The 25669-nt window shown below is 39.9% G+C and overlaps 3 protein-coding genes across 3 annotated transcripts in view; 1 reads left to right on the forward strand and 2 right to left on the reverse strand.

The window, feature by feature from the left end:
• Nucleotides 1–4766, reverse strand: part of bckdhb (branched chain keto acid dehydrogenase E1 subunit beta) — a 64087-nt gene extending 59321 nt beyond the window's left edge. Inside the window, exons 1-3 of the mRNA XM_035163360.1 lie at nucleotides 4512–4766; nucleotides 3498–3575; nucleotides 1488–1556 (exon numbers count right to left, since the gene is read on the reverse strand). Of these exons, the coding sequence (XP_035019251.1) occupies nucleotides 1488–1556; nucleotides 3498–3575; nucleotides 4512–4746 (382 nt within the window). The 5' untranslated portion in view covers nucleotides 4747–4766. The remainder of the gene's footprint in view (nucleotides 1–1487; nucleotides 1557–3497; nucleotides 3576–4511) is intronic.
• Nucleotides 4767–6240: 1474 nt separating this feature from the next.
• On the reverse strand, nucleotides 6241–16551 carry ttk (ttk protein kinase). The gene is made up of 25 exons (XM_035164050.2): nucleotides 16422–16551; nucleotides 15688–15778; nucleotides 15366–15588; nucleotides 15013–15119; nucleotides 14776–14919; nucleotides 14498–14573; nucleotides 14328–14409; nucleotides 14090–14205; nucleotides 13675–13762; nucleotides 13419–13527; nucleotides 13058–13280; nucleotides 12352–12458; nucleotides 11933–12076; nucleotides 11673–11845; nucleotides 11347–11492; nucleotides 11096–11222; nucleotides 10860–10952; nucleotides 10564–10721; nucleotides 9779–9930; nucleotides 9566–9690; nucleotides 8753–8827; nucleotides 8487–8663; nucleotides 6942–7038; nucleotides 6768–6853; nucleotides 6241–6686 (listed from the first exon to the last, which is right to left on the reverse strand). The coding sequence occupies exons 2-25, from the start codon at nucleotides 15776–15778 to the stop codon at nucleotides 6618–6620; spliced, it is 2988 nt and encodes a 995-aa protein (XP_035019941.2). The 5' UTR covers nucleotides 16422–16551; the 3' UTR covers nucleotides 6241–6617.
• A 451-nt stretch (nucleotides 16552–17002) lies between these two features.
• ebag9 (estrogen receptor binding site associated antigen 9) lies at nucleotides 17003–25093 on the forward strand. The gene is made up of 7 exons (XM_035164051.2): nucleotides 17003–17344; nucleotides 17808–17902; nucleotides 19014–19095; nucleotides 19287–19442; nucleotides 20436–20546; nucleotides 22290–22381; nucleotides 23389–25093. The coding sequence occupies exons 2-7, from the start codon at nucleotides 17820–17822 to the stop codon at nucleotides 23504–23506; spliced, it is 642 nt and encodes a 213-aa protein (XP_035019942.1). The 5' UTR covers nucleotides 17003–17344; nucleotides 17808–17819; the 3' UTR covers nucleotides 23507–25093.
• The last annotated feature ends 576 nt before the right edge of the window (nucleotides 25094–25669 follow it).

Consider the following 25669-nt stretch of genomic DNA (forward strand, 5'->3'; position numbering starts at 1 on the left):
TAACATATAATGGAAACTAACAAACTGGGCCTGGAATGACACATAGACCTTATAACAAACTGATATAAACTAAAGTAATGAGAAAATCTGTTGAGAAAGATGATCAACCTGTAGGATTTTTAATGTAAATTACGCAATATTAAAAAAGTGGTTTCCAAAATGAATTTACAGCAATGAGCACTGCCACAAATCAGCAACCTATTGGATCAACTTTGTAAACCTTCACTTCTACAGTGGAGAAACAAGTGCAAACAGATCCTAATGATCCTCCAGATGAACAATGAACAGTGATATGGCAGGGCTCCAGAGTGCGTCCATTTTGGTCACACATGTGACCAAATATCTGTGAAGTGCGACTCAACATTTTCCTTGGTCGCACAGGTCCGGTACACACAGGCGCCAGGCTGGCCCCGCCCCCACTCACTCACACACGTGAAGTAGAGATGAGACAGAAGAGGAGCTGAATGAGGAAATGTATGTCATACAGACAAAACGGACGCTGTCAAATTGTTAGCACTGCTGCTTCAGGATCAGAGCAGAAGCAGCAGTTATTCGTGAGAGAGTCTCCTGTCTTAGTGTTCTCCCTCCACACTCCTGCTGACCTTCACTCACTTGACACTTTAACTAAACACACCAACACAAGTTATTAGGACCTGAACAGTACTGAAGTTTACTTTCTGTTTTGATTCGCTCGATTTTTCACGGGCCAAATAAACACACGTACACACGCTATGCTTTGGTGTTGTTGCCTGTGGTTTATGTTTCATGTATTTGGGTATTTTAATATTTTTTATTCTAATTCAAAATTTCAGACTGAATATTCTTTCGAATGAAGTCCATTGCTATTTGAAAAGGTGTACATTGATAATGCTATAATATTATCATTGCACCAGCAGTTTAAAATGGTTTCACATTGATGATAATAATATAATTTATCGCAATAATTTCTGGGACAAAACATCGTACAACAAAATTTGTTATTGTTACAGGCCTACCTGAATACCTTTTTAATAATGCAACAAGTTAGATGTTTCCCTGTTCAGTTTAAAGCTTTAGTTCACTGAGAATTTCTTTCATATCCAGGCAAAATTTGTATTGTAAACTGAAATATCCTACGAGATTCGATTTTCGAACAAATCAAATTGAAAATATGAAATTACCATTGCACATGGGAACTGTCAAGAAAAGGTTTAAAAGGTGTATTATTGCGGCACTAAAAGGCACAGTGAAAAATGTTGGGTGCATCTAAATTAGGAGCTGGTGCAGCTAAATGAAACCAATGTAAAAAGTTAGTCTGGAGCATGGCCTTGTTAGAGGAGGTGGTAAGATTGTTCAGTCCTATGCTGCCATCTAGTGGAAATATTCATGTAAAGCAGACCAGAGAACAGGTTGCTGACAGTTACAGACTCTGCAATGGCAACTCAGTGAATTTGGGGTGGTGGTGTGAGTGGGTGGTAGGGGTCAAAAGGTGAAAAAAAACATCTTACCATATTTGTCTCTCAGACCCACTGTGCATCGGAATACTCCACCGAAGGCAACATCTTCCCCAAAGATGACTGTAGATAAACACAAAACACAGTCTGTGATGAAGGTGCATGTTCCTCAACACAAAAGAACTGAATATGGAAAAATATTCAGTTAACAAAATTTATTAAGGAAAATCTGAAGTCCTGCCTATAGCTCTCTGATTGGCTCTCGACAGACTTGGCAAAGTGAACGAGCCGAGTAACTTATGTTTCCTGTTACTAGAGTTGTCAGGCGGGGCAGGAAGTTTGTTCCATAATACAAAACCCTTTTGTATTCGCATTTACATTTTTTTGAAACAATATTAAAAATTTTACTCAACTTAGAAACACAGGACTCTTTATTTAATGATCATACAGGTTGATGTTTTGACCTGGGGAGCACGTAACTGCCGCACTCACATGGTCAAAATAAATGATTAAATAAAATGTAGCATGTAGCATTTTGTACATTGTAGGGCTTGGCATCAAACCAGCCTCTGTGTGTACCTGTACTTCCAGTTGTACATGAGTGAGTGCTTGTGCCACCAATCACGATGATGAGGCCTAACTAAATAACCTGAGTCTCCCCCCCAGGCTGATAGATTCATGTTAATTTTAGAAAAACTGCTACAATGACAGCCATGATGACAAATGTGTTAATGGTCAGATTTTGATTGCGTCACTTTCAGCCTTTGCTCTTATTTTGTGTTTTTTGGACTACTTGACAAGGTTAACCATTTAGCTATGGCAAAAAGTTATCTTAGATTACAACTAGTTTATATTACAACCAGCTTGCATTTGTTTTAGGTTGTTTCTATTTTATCTATTCACCAAAATTTCCAAGAAGTGAACCATGTAGCATCTCACACCCTTAAAAGAAATGTCAGACCGAATCCAGGTGGGGGTGGTCAGTGATTTCCTTGTGCATATTCTGTAGAACACCGACACCATCGAGAACTGCACCAAGTCAGGTGATCACATGGTTCCATATGTTTTAACATTTAATTGCTCTGTTATCACCTTGATAAGTTTTCATCGCAATTTAAGGCAGATTTTGACGCAGTTTTGCAGGTCATTTTAAATCAGACAGATTTTAATTGTCCTCGCTTGTTGTTCAGTGTACAGGGGGGTGAGACAAGCCATCAGATGCTCTTCACCACTCGTTGGACAGTCAGATGAATTTCTGACTTGGCAGTACAGATCCCATCTGTCAGACACTCAACGCTGAGGTACATCCACTTGACGACATGAGACGTTTGACACAAAGGCAACTAAGGATTTATAGATGCAAACAGCTAATCACTACAGTAGGCCTACATCAGCATGTACCATGTTTGAAAGAATGGATGATAGTGAGGAAACCAGCCAGGAGGGTCACTGGTAATGACCACCGATGCTAATGATTTCACCTTTGGCTCAGATTAAAAAAAGATGTTTTGTAGTTTTGGCAAAAGTGGACAGCTTTCAGTCCTACAATATCCATGATCCGGTTACAGATGCTATAGAGAATAAGCCATCCAGAGGTGCAAATAAGAGCAGCAGTTAATTTTAAATGCTTTTTGCGTTGAATCTGCAAACAACATAATACCTGAATTGCAGAATGTACAAGGAGTAGACCAACAATACAGAAGCAAATTAATTTCAGCTACAGATATCATCTCAACAGGTCTGGACCTTCACATGTTAAACAAAGATCAATATAGTTTCTAATGCAGGTGTTCATCTTAATTGTTAATTAATCTACAACTATTTTGACAATAAATACATTTTCTGGATTGAGTTTGTGCAATATGAGGATTTGCTGCTTTCCTCTGGTCACACTAAACAACACATTAAATACCTGTAACCTCTGATTTATGAGGCCAACGTGAAGGACAGTTTTCCTGCAATATGTGATAATTTACAGACAAACACCTAGCATGACTTTCAGTTATGCATGACTTAGTGAAACAACAGGGTTGAAAAGTTCCACTTCTTCTCATAGGATCCTACCTGCTGTAGGATCGCTGGCGAGGGTGTTGTCCAAGGCACTTGTAACTGACTGGAACATGTTCATCTTCTGTGTTGGTCCTAAAAGTTTCAAAATGAATGAATAAATAAATAGAAGGAACACAACATTTTGAAGGACTTGACATGAGCTACAGCTCATAATCAATAACACAATCAGAAGTGACCGTACCAACTTGACAATGACTTAAAACAATGGATCAAACACATGTTACAATTGTTACAGCAAAGGAACAAGTAATAAATCATAATGACTGGTCTGGATTATCTTTTGGTCAAATGTGTGGGTGTGAGTGCTAACATCCAATTAAAATGTAGTGGAGGATAAAAGGTTAACTTATTTGGACCTGCCTCACACTAAGAGACATTTAATGGATACTGTGGAAGAAAATGATTTACATGATTTATTTCCTGGTACTTTCTTTAAGCACCCAGATCCAGTCCTTTATTCCCCTACGTGACACTAAGGTCTACGCTGAGACAAACTTTCTTCCTTTTGCATTAGTCATCAGGTACCTGTGGAAAAACACAGAATCAACTTTCCCAGGAAGCTGACCTGGGAGAAAACTTGCCTACATGTGTATTCAGTTTCCCAGAAGCGAGCAGTGAATAGAACTCATCTGAACCAGCACCAGAATTTGGACCTGAAGGAGTTCGTATTCTTCCACAACACCGTTTTCTAGTGAGAGTTATATATTTGAAGAAGTCCTGCTTTACTAACAAGGTATAACCGGGTCACGTGTTCAAACTGCTGCATACCAACATTTCAGTAAACAAACCTACTTTATCTCCGAGTCTACAGTAACAACCTTGTCTATTCCGGTTCGACCACTTAATGCAAACACCGCAAACACAACTCTGTCATTAAACCACAATATGTTCATAACGCGGTTGAGTCACAAGCCTTCATTATTGATAAACTACGGAAACTTCCAGTGCGAAACAACTCGCTCACGTCAACGGTAGCTAGCGTTAGCCGGCTAGCAGCTAGCCCCTCACCATGGTTTGTGGGGACGGGGTCAGGCTGGTAGGTGAAGTGCGCTGCGTGTCTCCTCTGTGTCTTCATGCGGGGGCTGCAGCTCGGTGACACCGTGAGCAGCGAGGCCCCGACAGAGCTGTGAGCCCCGCTGCCGGCCCCGAGGAGGGGCAGTTTCGAGTTAGAGCCTCGGAGGAAGAACCGTGCGGCAGCCGCCATGACTGTTGGTGTTGGTGTTTGAGAGCAGGAAGGACACATGAGTTAAAGTGCTGAGATCGTCTAGTGGAGTGTAAACACCACTCAGACTAAAATAAAAAAAACTATATTCGGGTACCAGGCTACTTCCGGGTTATTTGACCTGACACACTGTGTTATCTAGTAATACTTCAGTGCACATCCAGGTTTAATAGCATTGCATTCGCATTAAACACAATATATTCAGTTATATATCGTTTGCTATTTAAAACGTTATTAAAGTAATTAACACCAATATATATTATATTAGACTATGGAGATAACCTCATTTTTATCATGTAGAAATGTGAAAAATAGATGAATCCCAATGACTGTATAGAATGTCTTTAATGTCTGTGTTTTAACAGCTGATTTTGGCAAGGGGCTCCTTGTGGTACCCGGGACTAGCGTCGGAGTAAGACCTCCTGTTTGTTTCTCACCATACTATCCTCCACGAACAGACAAAGGCTGCGATTGGTCAAAAAGGAGGGCGGTGCGCGAGGCAAGGACACGATACACATGAATGCGCGTGCAGATAAAGCTTTGCGTGCGCGTCCCGCGTGATGGTTGTGTTCATGGTGAACTGTTCTCACACAGACACAATTCTAACCCTTAAACCAAAAAACGTATGAGGCTCTAGGATGAGAATGGTCTCCACAAAGATATCTGTACAAGAACCAACACACACGTCTCCATGACCTCAAGGGACACTTGATTGACTTCCAGATTTCCTGGGGACTTTCTATGATCTTAACAAGTGTATACTTCCTTAACTCTTGCCCTACCTTAAACTTAACCTAACCCTTATTCACCTTAAAATGTGATGATTTAAGTTACACGAACTTGCTTTTTGTCCCCATAAAGAAAACAAGTCCACATTATGTGACTGTGTTAAACAGATTTAGGTCCCCACAACATGAGTTGTTCCATAGACTTTCAAGGTTAAACTGAAGACATGTTTTCTCAGGCTTTTTTTTAATTAACTTTTCAGCATTTCTATTTTATGCTTATATTTCTTTTAATGTTTTCATTGCACAGCACCACCATCAACTCTGGCCGTTTTAAACATGCCTTATAAATAAACTTGCTGTAGCTAAATTAAAATGTCCAACCCTTGTTTGCTGACTGAAGCCAGACTGCGTGCACACTGCATGTCAGGTCTCTAAATTGTACCAAACCTGTTGCTGCGCCTCCTCTGGCCATTAAGAATACACAATACGACACAAGTGTGAAGCTGATTAGATGAACATACGCTCGATATGCATTCTAGATACTGACAGACAGATGTTTGTGGAATTAGTAGGTAAACGAAATAGAGAAAGAATTCAGGGAAGCCGATAAAATGTCGATTTCATCTTCTTTTTGTGTTATCGTCACTGGAGGCGACTTCTCATCAGCGCTTAACCTACATGTTTATTTAACTTGGAGGATTTATATCTAAAAGAGAAAACATGTTTATTTACTTACTGACGATTCATAAAATGCTTCTAACTGAAAGAAAGCAAACTTCTTGTAATGTTTGTTTCGCTGTTTTATGGCAGGCAATTAGATTCAGTAAATATTTTTTATCAATTCAACATATCCAGGTCTTTCACACATTTTTTGATTGCATTACATATTGTCGGTCACCAACCCCTTATATCAGCTGAGACAAATTAACCAACGACTCTGAAGGTTACAGCATATTTATCTACTGTCTGCTGCATTCTGACATTTATTGTCAGGGAACTTAAGTAAAAATGAAGAAAATAAAAATGAAGCTATATATTTTGGAAACATACAAATATGGATTAGTCAATTCCTACAAAAGAACATAGTATATACAGTAGTTAGTGGTAAACAAAAAAAAATGGAGAAAGGAAATGTAAATCTCCACTTCACACTTTCCAGGATAATTAGGTTGTTGACTTTGCACACTCTGCAACATCCAACCTTCTGCCGCTGTTGCACATCTTGGCCAAATTCTGTGAAAAGCAGAGAGCTCAATTATCATTACAGAAGCCAAAATATGTAGAACATAATTAGAAGTTCTGAGTCAAGCTCACGTTTGCAGCTCTTATGATGCTGTTTGGAGACTGGAGGGCTGCAAGGTCCATTAGGATCTTCTTCAGATCACTGTTACATGTAACTTCTGAAACAGGCCAGTTAAATACAGGTCAGTGTCTTGTAGTAAACAGCAAGTATAAAGACTGTGCTTTTGTTTATGAGTGAGAGTTTACCTGATTCAGAGGATGCTTGTGGCTTCAGCTGCAGGTACTGATGCTCCAACAGCTCTGCAATTGAGATTCGTTCTCTAGGATTTCGTACCAAGCACCTCTGAAACAAGCAGAAAACAAAGACAGTTTATTGACTTTTACGTTACATCAGCAACAATAAGAGTGTCTGCAGATTTCAACAACTTAAAGACCTATTGAGACCAAACGACTTCAATTCAAGACAAATGGTAAAATATGATAGATATGAAGCAATATAATGTCTGGGCCACACAGTGTGTGTGTGTGTGTGTGTGTGTGTGTGTGTGTGTGTGTGTGTGTGTGTGTGTGTGTGTGTGTGTGTGTGTGTGTGTGTGTGTAACGCATGCCTGCTGGTCTGCTGCGTCTCGCGGGTGTCTGTTGTTCACAGGGAGCTAGTCTTCTGCGTGTGTGCAGCTGAGCGGCTTCGTTAAACTGTCGGAACAACTGTATTTCTTCAAATTAAAGTAGGTCTATGTACACAACTAAATGCCAGGACTCTACAGCATTAAGTTGTGCATCTTCCAGTCCTGCAATATCAATAAAAACCTTTTTAAAACTATTGAATGGAGGAACAGAAACGAGTGATTTTACTTTGAAACATTAAGTGTTGCGAATATTTATGTTTGTAAAATGTTCAACTGATTGACATTGAAACTGGGGTTTAATGTCATTTTCACTGTCGATTTTGCTGTGAACTGCCCACGGACTGCAGACCCCGTCTCTGGAAGCGCAGCGCGACTCCCGCAGGAGACGTGCCTGAGACACTCTGCTCATGCGAGGAATGTGCAGTCGGTGTGGCCCGGGCACACATTTCCAGAATTACTTACTTTTCCCCATATTTGAAGATAAGGTGAAGTAGCCTGTTTAAGAATAACCCTCAAAACGCTGTGTTGTCTTGCTAACTACAGGCAGAGAGAGTAAGTATCCAGTGTTTCCCCTACCAATATATTAGGGGGGCGCCCCGCCCCGCCCCCCCAACGGCACCCCCCGCCCCCCCTGGAAGGTCAAGTAAATTTTTTTTTTTGAATATAGCACCAGATCTCAACATAAGTCATTTAAGGTTACCTTTCCTATAAAACAGGTCTATAGCTTGCTCTTTTATTAAACAAACTAAATGGCCTTATGTTATTTATCTTATTTACACGACGGCATGTCATTTCTGTCTCTACATGGTCGCGCGTTTAGATTTCTCCTCTGCTCTCGCGCACAGCGGAGTTCCATCGCGCACAGCGGAGTTCCATCGCGATGCACACACACACACACACGCGCACACACGCGCGCACACACACACACACACACACACTGAGAAACACATGAACATCATGATTCCTTTAAGTTTTTGTGTCCGTGTCCGCCGCCCCCAAAGCTGTAAACCTAGGGGAAACACTGGTTTCCATAGTATTTCCCACAGCCCAAGTTCCATACACTTTAGAGAAATATATACAGCACATCTTTAGTTACTGGTTGCTAATTGTTGCTAAAGACACATTTTCACATCCCACTAATACAGTGTAGTGTATGGTCTCTCACCTTCAACACATCCAGCAAATCCTTCTCTGAGATGTCAGGGAACTCGATCTTATGGGAAGGATCAATGATGGCGTGCAGCTTGGTAATCTGATTGGTGATGCTTTGGAATGGAGTCTTCCCATAAGTCATACAGTACAGGATACATCCGAGGGACCACACGTCACCTTTGGGGCTGATCTGTGGCACAAAAACAGACAATGTTTTATATTCATCCATTGTAATCATAGGTTCTTTCAAAGATTGGCAAAAGTGAGTAAAAAAAATACCTTTGAGCGTGCTTTTCCTGGCTGGGATGATGTGTCTTTAATGGCTTCAGGAGGCATATAGTTCAAAGTGCCTACCTGTATTTAACAAACAAACATGTGTTACACAGAGTGATCACCCGGGCTGTATAGTAATGCTAACATGCAAAACCCCGTTCAGACCTGGTACTGATATCTGTCAAGAGTGACGAAATCCCAAATGGTCAGCGTTTAATACAGATCTGAACACATCTGGAGATCTGATCACTCCAACCACATTTGGAGGTGGTGTTGGACACATGTGTACACATTATTTTCACTGTGTGAACACAAATGCGAACAGGGCTACACAAGGACCACCACCTCTCGGCGTTATACCATGTTTTAAGTCTAAATGTCCAAAGTTATCCTCCTGCCTGGTGCCATGTTCACGCACATGCACACACCCAAGGGGCACATGACGACATCAGCGATACTCAGCAGTAACTGCAGCTATGCAGCGATGCAACCGGCGTTTGTGCACGCACGACCGTGAACGTGGCTCTGGTGGAGGATATCACAGGACATTTAGGCAAAAACACGAGGTCAATTACGCAGTTTCGAGAGGAATTTGAATGTCGGAGTTTACAGACATTTGGATTACACCACATGAGCAGTATGGAGGCATCTTATGTTTTTTTCCCCATTTTTTTTTTACGTTTGAAGATGGAGTCACCAATGACTTCAATTGTTTTGGATTTGGCTGCAACGCTGTTTACACCTAAAACTGCACTCCTTCAGTGAACCATCCCTTTAAACCGGATTCACTGTGTAACGCATCATTAACACAAATCTTACTTGTGAATCCTTCATGATGCTTGTTACATCAGGCTGGATACTGTTTGCGATGCCAAAGTCAATCAGCTTCAGTGATGCGTTCACTATGACAAAGTTGGCTGGTTTCAAGTCACTGTGGACTATTCCTGCAAAGAAGATACAGATATTTGGAACAGTTAGGAATCAAGATCATTTCTGAGTCACTTCTCTAAAAGCTTTACTAGAAATACAAACCGTGCTTGTGGATAGTATGGACAGCCTCCAGCATGTTCTTCCAATAAAACTTCCTCTCCAGGGGATTCACAGTCTTGCGGTTTCGCAACCACGTGTTCAGATCCAAGTTTCCACACTCCATCAGCATGTAGATGTAGCTGTTGGTCATTTCACTGCAAACACACATACAATTCATTAGGACATCCATGGCAGAGATAATAACTGAGTCTGAAGAACTGACATCACCTTTAAAATCAGGTCTGGTGGCAGCAGTGTTATTGACAACAACATATTTTTCACATCCTCTACTGTGCATCTAATGAAAACCTCCATATTTCTGACCTCATTTTGACAGGGCCTAATTTCATTAATGATGTTTGTACAATTACAGATTATTCCACAGTTATATTTCATATTCCTGGAGTTATCATACGATACATTCATGTTTGCTTCAGTGTGTGTTCTAAAACTGCTCTTATCATGAATTGCTTCACATTGGTATCCTTTTTTGTTTTCATTTTAAGTAGCATTTTGCTGATGCAACACCACAACTTTTAAACTTATTTGATAATTCAACAGAAAGTTAATTGCCAATTATTTTGATGGTTGATTAATTATTAGACATTTCCAGCTTGTCAATTATGAAGATTTGATGCTTGTGTTTGACATAGATGATAGTAATCTGAATATGTTTGGGGATGATCATAAAGATAATTGGTCATTGCTGTCCTATAGTTTAGGTCTTCATGGTGATTCCTGTAAAATGCATGGATTATATATATTTTGGGGATTGGACATGTACTCACTAGTCATAGAGCTTGATAATTTGATCACTGTACTGCTGCAAGTGGTTCAGATGTTGAATCTCATTTTTATAACTCTCTATAGTCTGAGCGTCAGCCTCCTCCAGGTCGACATATTTTACAGCAAACAGCTGCTTCTTGTGATCGAGGACCTGGTAAACCTGGAAAGACAAGAAATTTAAAAAGTGTCAATCAAGGACAGATAAAATATTGTAAAACATCAAGGAAAATAAAATGTTGGAAAATCCAGTAATTAAATCTTTTTCTTTCCGAAAATCAATTCAATGATAATGTTTCACCTTGCTTGATCCACCACGTCCAATCATCTTGAGGATGAAGAACTGTTTGTCATTTATGGTAATGGTTTCATTTGACAGCGCAGTAAAGGAAGCCTGAAATGAGATTTAAATATGACATTACAGCTCAGAACAATTCCCCCAGGTAGCAACTGTTGGTGGTGAAATGTGATATTCCAGGTCTAACACATTTAATAACAGAAATAACAGGTAACAGTTAGGGCAGGGACATGCCGTACCTGTGGAGTTTGGAAACAGGTTGATTGGTTTAGAGGAGTGCATGGATGCTGAACAGGTCCGCCTCTGTGTGCTGCTGCTGCAGAGGAGAACACCTCAGGACCTCTCTTTACCACTGGAGTAATAAAGCTGAGGGGAAGAACCATGGAATAAGTGTGAGAGAAGACAGAGACAAATGTCTTGGACAATTAAAACATATGGAGTGTTACTGATGATACTCTGGGCAGACAGGCACCCAAGGTAAAAACCGTACCTGCTAGCAGCGGGGTTTCTGTAGCTGTTTGGAGTCTGGCAGACTGTCTGTGGGTTCAGTCTAGTTGGAAGTTGGAGGGAGGGAGTGGGAAACGACTCCAGTGCTCGAGGAACAGGTCTGGGGTCAGGTGGGGATGTACGTTTATCCTAAGAAGGAAACAATTTGGAATGATTCGATTAGTGCAAGAGTAAGATTGATGTAAGAACTAATGAAAAATAATAAAGATTCTAAAATTACTATTAATTTCCTTTTCATTGAAATAATTTAAATGTTTGGTGAGAATGCATAGCACAGGCAGCAGCAGTAGTTAAAGAACGTTATCAGACCTCTGGAGAAACATGCCGGTTGATGAGAGTTGGCAGCTTCCACTCTGATAAGGGCTCTTTGCTTGCAGGTTTAACCCATTCAACTGAGCGGTTCACAGGGACCCGGGCAGGAAGCTGAAGGTCCTGGTTTCCACCATGTGTAGAAATGCTTACTGGAACAACTGTTGGCAAATCTAAAAAATAAAACAGGACAAATTAGAAACACTTCTTTTGGAAACCATGTCCATCCCAGCGCTTTTTCCTTTTCAAAGAGTTTCTACCTGTGAGTTGTTCCTCCTCCTTGGTGGGCACTAGCTGTTTCTCCCCAGCTTTAAGGTTACGCATGGCCACCTGCAGGAGCTCAGCAGGCCTGGCATTTAACACCTGGGCTTTATGCAGAATTGAGGATGCTTTGATCACATTACCTTAAAATAAAGGGAGGAGAAGACAATGGGAATTAAACTTATTTGCAAGTAGGATGTCTTTACAAGAACTCACTTCTTTAACAAGCCAAGTGTGACCACGTTTACTATTGTACTGAGCCCTGTGACTCTAGCAAACCTTCAGCAACTTGCCATCAGTTTTAGTGTTGTTATGATCACTATAGCTAACAGTAATTCTACATGTATTCCAATGTGTGCATTTTCTGTCCCATGCATCAGATTTTTGGAAAGTAAACATTTGTGAAAATGTATCATACCTTGAGAGACCTCAAACTGGGCATGTGCTATATGGACAAAGGCAAAGCCTTTGCAGTTGGATCTCGCAACTATGAAGTGGTCCTGTGCTTCATCTGGGTCTTCAATCCTACAGAAAAAGAAATGTAATTTCAGATAATTGGCACATGCATCGATATACTTCATTTTAGAGATGTACCAGCATTAGACATCTGATACTGCATAAAATGCCAGGAACAGCATCTTTGAAGTATTAGTTTCACTCCCATAAAACTGCCATTTTCTTTTACTGAAATCCCTTCTTCGTCGTTCCAAAACAGCCGTTGTGCTTTACGGCCACTGGCAGTAAAGCACAACTGCTGTTATATCAGCTTAAACAGCACAACTGCTGTTTCAGCTGGGTATCGAAATCGGAAAATGGTATCGAATGTCTCTGGTTTTTGTTACACATTTCAGCAACAATGGTCATTTTGGGGAATTTGACCTTGGCGTATTGGGATTATAGTGTGTATACACTACAGTATGTATATTCCATGCATTTTGCCCAACCCTAACCACACTTGCAATGAAAAGCATTAGAGGTGCGATGCATTCCCTGCATGCACACACTGTATGTATCACAATCAGGTAATGTCGTGAAAACAATATCCTGCTCACAGACTAATGAAATGTCCCCAGTAAATGTCAAAACAAATCTCTAATGCAGATCAACAGTATTGAATCACCTACCCCTTCAGTTCTGCATATCTGACCAGTATTCTGGCGTAGAAGGCGTTTTTGTTGTATTGTCTAATCGGCAGCCTGGAGAAGACTTTAGAATAACAGTCCTTGAGTTTGTTGAGGAGGCTGATGTCTGTGTGCGGGTTCCCCCTTTTTTCAAGATTCTTTAGATATGTCCAACACGACTCAGGGCTATTTGTTTTCACGACTTGGTCAAAACTGTAAGTAACATCTGTCAGAGAAAAACAACACATTAACAAAACAGCAAAAATACCATATACACACATTGTTCACACAGCTTTAAAGGTTTCAGTGACTACTACAATCGGCACGGCATTCCATGTGGCAGATTTGCAAAGTTAATTAGTACCTTCCATTCTCGAGATGTCCTGTGTGCTGTGTGTGTGAAGGAGTGAGGTGGTAGAGTCCACAGATGCCTGGTCCACCCAAGGGCAATATTCTGGACTGACAGCTGGTGGCTAAGAACAGGAATAACAGATATTACACTTCTTTCTCCAGCTTAAATTGAACACTTCTGCTGAGCAGAGCACTGATAATATATCAAGTGCCAAGAGCTGATTCTGACATTGCATGAATCCAAACTACTGCAGCATGTTTATACTCACTTGAAGATTGACTAAATCTCCATCAACAGCATTTCTCTTTGATGATGACAACCCAAACACTGAGCTCATCTTGGAACCAGATGTTTGCCTAGGACAAAATTAAATTTAAATTAGATATCAGAAGCACATAAAACAGTTGAAAATATATACAACTTTCTATTTCACTTTTCACAGATGTTTAAAAAATATTTGGTGTTTGATTCAACTAATTAAATGACTTAAAACCTACAAAATGGTTTGTTTTCTCGATTACAGGTTTATAAATTAACATTTGGGTAACTTAGGGGTGATAGTGTAAGTAATTTTAAGTTTTCTAACTAGAAAGAGTGGTATATTTTAATTTATTGAAGCTGTTCCGTATGGCACTCAGACATAACCAAACTAAACCTGTATGAAAATATTATAAAAAATGTACCTGGACAAACTATTGGGGATGGATGCATCACTTCTCTTTGAGGGTTTCTCATATATATAGTCATCATAGTCGTCATTTTCTGGGATAGAGAATGGTACCACAGGAACTCTCCCTGGCTGCACACAGAAGAGGAGAACAAAAATTACGAATTTCAAGGACTATTTGGTTATTGTTTCTTTGGAAAACAATGCACAGTACAGTTTGTAATAATACAAGTTATAAGAGATGCAACTATTACCATGCCAACTGCTCTCTTGTGTTGATATCCAGATCTCCAGCCTGGTAGTTGTTCATCTGATGATCCCCCAAGGGACTCGGATCTGAAGTGCAGAGAACAACTTTGGATGTCACATTTCCTAAATCAAGCAGAAACTTACCATACACAGATAGCTGGGGTTTTAGTCTTACCCTGAACCAAAAATACTGGAGAGCTGCAAGTCGCCTGTCCCGTCTGATATTCTGCTCACTTTTGGGAATTCTGAGCCTGTTTTGACAGAATCAGAAACATTACAGTTGGGCAATACTAACGGAAAAGAAAACACAGCAAAATGTGAAAATCTGATTGGAAAAGCACAAAAAAAAGTTGGAAAGTCAATACATGATGTGATAGTTCTACATCATTAGTGCAAACTGAACCTCTGAATGGCTACACACCAGTAAAATAATCAACATGAATTAATACCCACGTGGTACATTTTCCTTCTCCTCTGAACACAAGACATGTGTTTTGCCTGTCTGCAAACTTTGCAAGGCAGCCTCCAGCAGTTCCTGTGGTTTGGCACCCACTTCAATAGCATTCTGCAGTATGTAAATGCCTCTCTTTGTGTTGCCTGGTGAAATGAATCAGCAGACACTGTAATAACCCAGACATCATAGAAATATATTTACTTGCACAAGAAGGACAAAAAGATGCATCTTTCTACCTTGCGAATGCTCAAAGTTTGCATGAGCAATGTGAACAAATGCAAAGTTCTGACTGTGAGATCTTGCTACATTGAAGTTGGCTTCTGCATCACTGACATCTTGAATCCTAATAAAAAGAGAAATAGACAAAAAAAAGGCAGATTAAATGCCCATCCTACTTTGTTATTATAAAAAAAATTCAAAGTGACCTAGTAAATAAGTGTTTCAAAGAGACTACAAAACAATTATATACACACAACATAAGAATATTTACACAAGGCGTTTAAAAATGAATCAAAATTTTCCAAGTCATTATTGCTATGATAAAATCTTGTCCATATTAAATAAAAGTGGAGGAGATTTTGTTACTTACGCTTTTAGCTCTGCAAATCTGACCAGCATCCTGGCATAGCTCTCATTCTGACAGTGTTTACCCAGCGGCATATTGGAAAATACTCTGGTATAAAAGTCAACGAGTCTAGTGAGATGGTTTTCATTTAGGTGAAGGTCCGCTTTCTTCTCCAGGTCCATTAAATATGAGAGACATGACTCAGGCGAGTTTGAGCCGATGACCTGATTGATATTGTCCGTGTCATCTGTGGCGAGAGCAAAGAGTCAGGAGTCAATGCAGTGCAGACACAAAGTGTGGATACTGAAGGATGTTACAGTGTAAGGACTGTGTGAAATACTATTACCTTCATTTAGGTACTTCTTCATTTTGTTGAGCTTCTCATAGAGCATGGCAAGCGGCTGCTTTTTGTCGTACGTCAGCTCCTCTTCCTCCATCTGAAAGCGAAGAGTGAGTGAATACACCATGTAGCCCAGTTAAAGACCTGTATCCACTCGTGTGAGACAATGATCGCAGATGACATAAACATAGATCAAACCAATGAGAATCGAATGGATCTTTACATTGTGAGAAACGGGGATCAGTCATACACTGGACTTTAAGCTCCTGCAAGTTACCCACCAAAACATTATGAGACATATTTCAGCATCAAAAGAGACGTAGAGATCATTGTTTATAAGTCAAGAAAACCATTGTACATTGATTGTACCGTTAAGTTTAAACGCAGCTTTATTGGCCACTTGTTCGTCATATTAGCTCCTCGAGATATTTGCTACTACTTTACTCTAAAGATCAATTTCCCTGACGGTATCTTACATGTTGTTTTAATGACACAACAAAATGGATGTACAAAGCTCCAACTTCATATGATAGGGTCGATACTTGCACAGCGTTCTTCCTTTGCCAAAGTGTTGACAAAGTCACTTAGCTCAGCTAGCTAGTTAGCCAACACGTAGCTCTGTTGTTAAGGAGGATAGGATCCCATGTGGGCCCCGCAAAAACCCGGTGAATTCAAACATGTGCATATAAGTGTATCAGCAATAAGATTAAAACATCGTATTTCCAATAGAAACGCCTCACCGTGTTTACGCTGTCATTAACTTCTTTTTCACTGAGGAGAAACGAAAGAGGCTCGACTTCAACTGGCAGTTTTCAAATATGCCACTTCCGTCCGAGTCCGGTTTTCATTGGGTACTCTGTGGCGATGACATGGTGCGTTCGCGTCACGAGCACGACTCTATAATGCAGTCATTGTTTTAAATGAATGACGGTCTAATCAAACGTAAATAATTAATTTGTCATTATGTATTTTCTTCATTTGCGATTACTCAAAGGGTTGGTTTGGTTTGTTAGAATTTTAATTTATATCAACAGAGTTCATTTTGCATAGAAATATGACGGAAGCAACACTTCCTGTTTGGCTGGGGGAATGAGACCTATTGAGAAAATATCAGGTAATATCTATCTAAATTATTATTATTATTATTATTATTATTATTATTATTATTATAAATATGTAATACTTGTGTACGAGCTATGGTTTATTTGATTGATTTATTATTTACAATGAGAAAATAATACAGGAGCAAACAAAAACTGTATCTGTTACTCCTCCGATTTCCTAAAAAAACCCTGAATGCAGCAGGTTTGCCAAGCACCAATCAAACGAGAGAAGAAGAACCACGCGCACGCAAGCACTTCCGTGTTCCTGCTGCTCCCAGCTCAAAGATGGCAGCCTCGGGACGGAGATGAGCGACGACAACATTTGACGAGTTCTGTCATGAAAGCGGACGCGGGTGTGCAGCCGTTACATGCGTGGTTTTGACAGGACAGTGGTATTGTTTGTCACGTCCAATGTGTCGTCCTACGAAGACAATCACAGGCTTCAGAAATACCATGTTTCCCATGGGGCTAAGCTAGCGAGCAACGATTAGCAAATAAATGAACGTGTCTCCTCTATCACACGAGAAGAAAGCAGTGACGGTCTATTGACATCTTGCACAGTGAGTAACGCTGCTTATTTATAACATAGCAAAGACGTGCAGAAGTTCCACATGAAGACATCTTTTAGCTTTCTTAATTTAGCTTAAATAATAGCAGTGCTCGTTTTCTATTCCCCGTTAGCCTGAGGTCGTGTTTGTGCTGCTTGTATAGTTGCATGTAATGTAGTTTATCTGTGATCATTACATCTGTTTACACACAAGCAGGGTAACAATTTAATAAGATGCTAATGTCATGGATCTCCAGATGAACTACAGGACAAGTTGTCACATAATGCTCATATACGTCAACACGTATCTTTAGGATTCACTCCTGGTCATCTGTTCTGACTTATTGGTTGCATCAATATTTATCCACTGGATACTTTCTTCACTAAACATCCTGGTAATTGGGGGCAAAACAAGACCTAGGTGTTTATCATTGTAACCAGCAGTGTTAAATGTTATCTCTGTTCTCTCCTTCCAGTCCAGTTTCATCATGGCCATCACTCAGTTCCGTCTCTTCAAGATCTGCACATGTCTAGCCAGTTTGTTGGCTTTCTTTAAGAGGTTAATATGCAGGTGAGCACAACTGAAAGCTTCATAAATACCATGTCCAGTACTCCTGATACATGCTGTTACTTCTATGGAAGTCTTTCCAATGTAATTCTACTTTCCCTTATTGGAAACATAAAAGGCCCTAACCATCCCTTTTCGGACATGAACTCCTGTCCACACACGTGCTACTGGACTTTCTCTAGAGATTGTCTGTCACATATGAACAATGCAGCAGAGATTTCCCCCTCAGACGCAATCACAAAAACACTGAAAGCTCTAGAGCATTCAGGTGAGGGCTGGTGCAGAGGATGGGCGTGATGTAGTGATTCCTCAGTGTAGTTTTTTACAGAACATTAAAACTGTCGTCAGCCCTTATCACCAAAGGTTCTTTGTTTTTTTTCTTTCTTTTAACTTTTGCATCTGGCACGTGTCATCCTCTGGGGCTGGCAAAAGAAACTCCAGAGCCTTTCACTTGGACATTTACGCTCTCACATACGCCAGCACTGGAGAATGTCAGGAGATTATCCAGAGTTCAGTGCATGTCTAAAAGCAGCTGAATGTACAAACACATACATCTTCTTCCAGTATTACATGCAAAACAAATGGAAAAGAGAGGAGACACATGCCAAAAAGTAAGAAAAATCCAAATTCCCCCCCAAAAATTCCAAATGATTTCACACTAACTCAACTACTGCATATTTATACATTAACTCGATGGGGAGCTTTTTTCCCCGGATAACTGGATCATTTATTAGTTTCATACACAAACAGCCGCCTGAATCTTTGCACGTCATCCATATTTGCAAAATCAATCTCTTTTTTTTATCTTACAAAACAGAAAAGCCACAGTTACAAAATGACATCATTTAGACAGCACTTTCGAAAGGCTCCCTTTTCTTCTAAATATCTGGTAAAGTACCCGATCTCCGCTGGACACAGAGATCTTTGCCTTTCCATCAGATTATATACAACATTGTTCTCTATTCCATTTTCAGTTTGTATCATTGCAGAAATATGCAGTTTCCATATATCGTCCGCCCAGTGTTCTCTAAACAAACAATAACAATGTTCTGTCAGTTGTTTCTTTGTACAATGTTGAGTTATTTCCTTTTGACTTTTTAATTTATTGTATAAGGAGTGGAAGGGGGCGCAAGCTCAGTGGTGATCAAATAACTCTCCCAACGACAGTGGATTTTTCATCATCAGGACCAAAACAGGTCAGTGATGCATCAATCAACAGCACCAGCTTTGAGCAATTCAGAGTCTAAGGTTCAGTGTTTGGAAATAATGTTATCGCCGGACACAATTTCAAAATTTACATATACTTACTAACACTTAAAACCTCCTGCTCTTGAATTCCAAAGAACAATTGAACTGTAAATTAGATTTTATGTTCCACTCTGCACAGCCAGAGATTGAAGAATGGAGCTCTTGGGATGAAGACGCTCCCACTAGTATTAAGATTGAAGGTGGCAACGGAAGCGTTTCCCCTCCACTCAACGATGGTGACGAAGAGCCCGACTTCTTCAAAGACATGGCCCCTACCATCAGGAAAACACAGAAGGTGCGTCTACAGCCATTGAGATGCACTGCTTATCTAGTGATTCGAGGTCTCGTCTTCTTCCTTTGCGAAAAAAGTCATGTACAGTAGGGTTGGGTGATATGCTTGTATTTTCCAATCGACCACTGTCAGCCCAACAAGCGCTGAGTGATGATATATTTGCCAGAGTGCACAGGGTTGCACACCAATGTAAATGAGTACACGCAGCCATGAAGAAAGATTTTCCTCATTTAAGAAAGCTATCGATCATTATGTGGTGATCATTGTTGATAATGTGGTGGTGGTTACAAACAAATCAACGTTTAAACTATAGTGTGTCAGAGACGTCATCTGAGTCTGCGTGTGTCAGCGCTAAAGAGAGAAAAGTGGGAGAGCGGCATCTGGATGAACTGAATTAATGAATGAATACATATGATTTAAAATAATATATAACAACTGCCAGTGCATAGGTTCATTAAACAGTTGAATAAGTTATCGGAGGCAGACCATTATATTGGCAAAATAAAATGACAAATCGCTCAATTGCCCCAAAAAACAACTTACGATGTTCTCAGCCAATCATAGATGATATATTCGACCAATCTCCCAACCCTAATGTACAGCTCATAATCCACTAGGGTCGTATTTTTTTTCACTCTAATGCCCTTTACTTGTATTTCCTCTTTATCAAACCTCGATTGAAATATCATGTAAGAAATAAATCAGCAAATCACACATCAACTGCCTTAATACTGAATTCATCAAGATTTACTTTGATATTCGGGGCATAGTTTGCCTTGCGATTCTTATAATATATTTAGATGTTATAATACACGAAAGCTTGGCATCATGTACAGAACATTGCATCAGCATAGTTGATAACAAATGTAATTACCTTGAATTTCGCCAGTTTTGAAAATAAAAATGACTACATCTGTGCATGTTATGGTACTCCAGTGCATCACAAAGTATCTTAGTCAATGTCATCACTCCTGTCTCTACGGTTTCACGCTGCAGATCCTGCTGAAGAAACGGGAGCCTCTGAACTACCTGGTGCCTGATGGCTCAGCAGGATTCTCCAGCAGACTGGCAGCCTCTCAGGATATGATGAACTTCAGTCCACCCTCCGTGAGTTACTGTTTACAACGTCTGAAGCTTCTGTTCCTCACACACCCAGCACTTGTGTCATTTTGGGTTGGCTGTGACCCAGCAGGTAGAAACTAACTAGAAGATCAGTGGTTTGATCCCTGGCTCCTCCAGTCTGCATTCTGAAGTGTCCTTGGGCAAGAACACTTAACCCCTAATTGCCCCTGACGTTTGTGCCGACAGTATGTGAATGATGTGTGATAGAAAGATCCCAGCATGTAACAGTGCTGTGTGAATGGCTTCTTCTGTAAAGTGCCACAAATGGTAGAAAAGCACTATATATATTACAATGTAAATACAGTCCATTTAGCATTTGGTCATTAAAAAGTTTAAAGGTATAGTTCACCAAGTAATGAAAATTCCCTAATTATCTACTCACTCACTCACTATGCAGATGGAGGGGTCGGTGCAGTGTTTGAGTCCACAAAACACTTTAGGAGTCTCAGGGGTAAACAGTGTTGCAGCAGAATCCAATACAATTGAAGAAATTAGTGAACAAAACTTGAGATGTAATAAATATACATAAAACAAAACGTGCTTCCATACTGCTCCTGTGGTGTCATCCAAGTGTCCGCAAGCCCCGACATTTATATTCGAGTCTAAACGAGGTGATTTACACTGTTTTAACCCAAAATCCACTGATATATTCCGACGAGGTGCATTCAAGGACCGTCGGAAATGTTAACGCCCGCTAGCTTAGCCACTTCTGGTTTACATTTAGGCTTAAAACACAGTGAAAATGACCTCGTTTCGAGTCGGATATGAATGTCAGGGCTTGCGGACACTTGGATGACACCAAAGGAGCGTGGAGTCATGTTTTTTTTAAAATTTTTTATTACGTCTGAAGTTTTGGTCACTAATTTCTTTAATTGTATTGGAGTCTGCTGCAACACTGTTTACCCTTCAGACTCCTAAAGTGTGTTGTAGATTCAAACACTTTACCTACCCCTCCATCAGCATAGTGGTGGATAATGAGGGACTTTTCATTTCTGGGTGAACTATCCCTTTAACACTGAGCAGATAAATATAATAGTGATTTCTCATATTAATGTATGAAAAAAAACTGAATGAAGGATGAGTAAATAGTAAAAGATTTATATAAACATATCCAGTTGCTAAGTTTATACAGGTTATATCCTCTCTAGGCTGCTAAGATTTAATCGATTTCTGTTTAAAATACAAGATGTTAAAAGGAACTGGAATGGAAAGGGAATGTAAAACATGTTGGCTAACTTGTTAGGCCTGTACACAGTTTTTTAAAGCTACATGAGGCAACATCTAAATGTTCGTAGTACACGCCTTTATCAGTCTAAATGCCTGTGAGCCATCTGATCTCTGTGTGATCATCATATCAGTTCAAATAAACTCTGGTAGTTTCATTGGTGGATATTGGTCTGCAAATGAAAAACATTCAAACTATCAGAGAATTAGGTTTTAACCACAAATATAATGAATTTAGTTAGAATTAATCAGAAAATACAATAGCAGCCATGTCAATTATATATTTCCAGTGACATTTTTGCTGTCAAGGGGTAAAGACACTAGAAAACTAAATATTTACTAGTAGAAATTCATCAGTGTGGACAGAACAGGTCTTGCATATGGTTTGGGACATCCAAAATAAAATTAATTAGTTTGCACTGTGTTCTTATTCAGGAATAAAAAGCTCTTGCAACAGAAATTTTTCCTGTCACATCTTCAGGGATAACTTTGAACACTTTACAGGGTGAGCTTGGAGAAATGGACAATTGGCAGGAGAACACAAACGCCTGGGAGGAAGAGTCTGATGCTGCCTGGGAAGCAGAGGAGGTGCTCAGGTAATATGTCAAAAATCCACCTGTAACTAGATCAGGGGTCGGCAACCTTTACTATCAAAAGAGCCATTTTGCCCCCTCTCCCGCAAAATACAATTCTTCTGGAGCCGCAAAAAATATTTGATAACACAGGTTATAAAGTTTTATAAATAGTTATACTCAGTGTTGTGCCAATTCACACTTAAAATGAACTAGTTCAAAGTTCAGTTTATACAGATTAAAATGATCTAGTTCAAGTTCATATTCAAATTTTATTCAAATTTTGAACTAAGTTCATGGCTCCAAAAATGAACTAATTCACATTCATTTGTTCCATTTTCTATTAGGATGATTTAGGTGTCAAACTTACGATCATATGTTTAGTTATTAATCAATGGTGTTGGATCATGTCTGTGTGTCACTCCGGTCATTTTATAACAGCAGGACTCAGTGATAAAATGACCGGAGTGACACACAGACATGATGAGCACAACATGTTGACGAGTCATTGACGCACTCACATTCATCAAATGAAAACTGATTTGTTCAGTTTACCGTTCACGAAAAATATGAACGTGTTCAATGAACGCCAACAACACTGTACAGGGAGCCACTGCAGAGGGGCTGAAGAGCTGCATGCGGCTCGCCGACCCCTGGCCTATATGAACCAGATAGAGGTGCACTGCACCCGTTTATCAGGATAATGTAGTTGGTCAAGTTCCTTATACATCCAGTATGCAACACTCAATTCTAAAAGGGGAACATTGCAAGAGAGGAAAGAGGAAACTCCTAAAACATAAAACTTCCCTAACAGACAGACAGAAAGCTGTAACTTTGCTGCTCTCAATGGCACTTTTCTGTTTGAGTAGTGTAGGTTCACAACATGGCCAGCAGGTGACAGTGTGTGCACATTTTTACTGCACCAGCACCAAGGAACAAGATTTCCCTTCTCCCAGCTGACCTTGCTTCTGTCAATGTGCTCTAATGTTACAGCCTCTAATCATGGATTTTTTTCTGCCTTCATTTCACAGACAACAGAAGATGGCTGAGAGAGAAAAGCGCACCATGGAGCAGCAAAGGAAGAAGATAGAGAAAGATGCTCAGAGGATGATGAAAAAGGATCAGAAGATTGCCGTCAAGCTCTCGTAACATTTTAGTGATGCTCAGGTTTGAGCCAAAGTGAGAAGGAGTGCAAAAAAGACTCAGTCTGTTAATTTATCTCTGAAGTCATCAAACAGACCAGGATTATCACCGTACACTACTCATCTGTTAGCAAAGCGTTCTCCTCCACCCTGTTTCCACCAGCAGCCATTTTAGTCCGCAGACGTGTACAATGCATTCCTCATTCTCCAGGGCAGATAAGGTCGAGGTTACTCTGGACTTCAAGTGAGATTTGTTTTTATACGATCCCGTACATTATAGCTTAAAGGATAGATGCAGCATTAGAAGGCAACATTAAAATTCTGATTACAATTGTTTGGTAGCATAGAAAACTGCTCTATTCTGTTTTTTCCCCCTGGAACGTCTGTAAATAAACTGGTACCTGTGCTACCTTTTCAATCTCAATTAAAATTATTTTTCTTTGTCTTAATTATAACCTAAAAGGACAAAGGAGTGTAATTACTTTTAATCATCACTGTATACCAGTGACATTCCTTGGTTTGCTTGATTAATGTGTTTTTATACTTATGTCTGTCATTGACTAAAAACAGATTTTTTTTTTCCCCCCCCTAATGAATGTTGCTTGATATGCTGTGCAGCCATTACTACACTGGAAATCTGCATTGAACTGAAGGCTGAGGATTTGCAATACGAGTGGATAAATGAATATAGACTAGAATCTAGCCCATGTTGTGCTGTGGGTTCCTATGGTAATCTAATGGCTTCTGATTTTCTGGACTAATTCTCCTCTGTCAGATATGGTTAGCTATGGAAAGTATCCCCTGATCATTGTATTTATCTGTTTTTTGTCGGGGAAGGGAACATTATTCTTAAATACACTCTTAATAAAACATGTCTTGCCATCTCAGTTTTATCTCAGACCAGTTACCGTGTTAAATATGAATGGAAAACAGTGTTGGAAAAATTGCTTCCACTGCTGCTGCGGATGCTGTTGTCATGGAAACAACAGCAAAGTATGGAGAAAGGCCTTTATAAATTTAAATGTGCATACATGATGGAGTGTGCCTGCGGTCCATGACTTTGAATAGGGTGAGGAAGACACGTATCTTTCCTAATGTTCCACTGAGGAAAGCTTTGGAAGCAGTGTGATCTCACACTTCTAACGAGACACTGAGTTAATGTTATCTATCAAATGATTTATTGACCTGCTCTGAGCTGCTGATTCTTGGAAAACAGGGCTGATTAGTGCATGATCAGGTTTAAGACTTTAATTGAAGTATTTATTTTAATGGAATTTGGCAAACTGTGGATTAGTGTTTTCTTTAAAAATGTTCCTTTTCCAACAGTTTCCAAAAGCATGTTGTTCTGTTTTGCCATTTTGCACTTTTAATTTTTCCAAAAAAGAATTACACAGAACTTGTTGCCTCTCATCTCCTTTTTTCCATTATGTCTGACATTGTGTTATAAAAAACAGTCATGGTTCAGGACACATACTCTGAAGCAATGAGTCCGCCAGCTCAATCAAGAAGGTCTGGCAGATTGTGTACCTGCTGTGTTCGTCCTACACAGGTTTTTAATAAAGATAATTTGGTTCATACCTCTTGAGGTGCGTAACTGTGGTCATGACTCTGTTTTCTGATCTGCGCTTTAAGAAATAGTTTGTCAAGCTGCAGTCCCGTTCTGATACGATGATTTTTCCTTCTGTATGATGTACGATCAATGACGCCTAAATTTCGATGATGTACAATAATTTTATAATTTTTTATCACATGTTTACGCATCTCTTCTCACATGACATCTTGAAGCCAATCATGCTTGTCAATGTCTATCAATTTTATTTATATAGCATATTTAAAACAACTTGGCTGACCAAAGTGCTTCACAAAGTGAAAGGTACTCAGTGCTCTAACTGGAGAGTGAATATGGAGTTCAGCTAGGTAAGGAGGCGCCAGCCCATTAAGAGTTTTAAAAGTTAACAAGAACATTTTTAAAACGATCCTGTGACGAACAGGAAGCCAGTGGAGGGAGTGCAACACAGGTGTAACATGGTCTCTCTTTTTCTTTCCTGTCAGGAGGTGAGCAGCAGGATTTTGGACGAGCTGCAGGCGTTGAATAGATGACTGGTCTAAGCCCAAATACAGTGGTCAAGTCGAGAACTTATTAAGGCACGGATCACCCTCTCTAGATCGT

Source organism: Hippoglossus stenolepis, chromosome 8 (genome assembly GCF_022539355.2).
Source record: "Hippoglossus stenolepis isolate QCI-W04-F060 chromosome 8, HSTE1.2, whole genome shotgun sequence".
NCBI lineage: Eukaryota > Metazoa > Chordata > Actinopteri > Pleuronectiformes > Pleuronectidae > Hippoglossus > Hippoglossus stenolepis.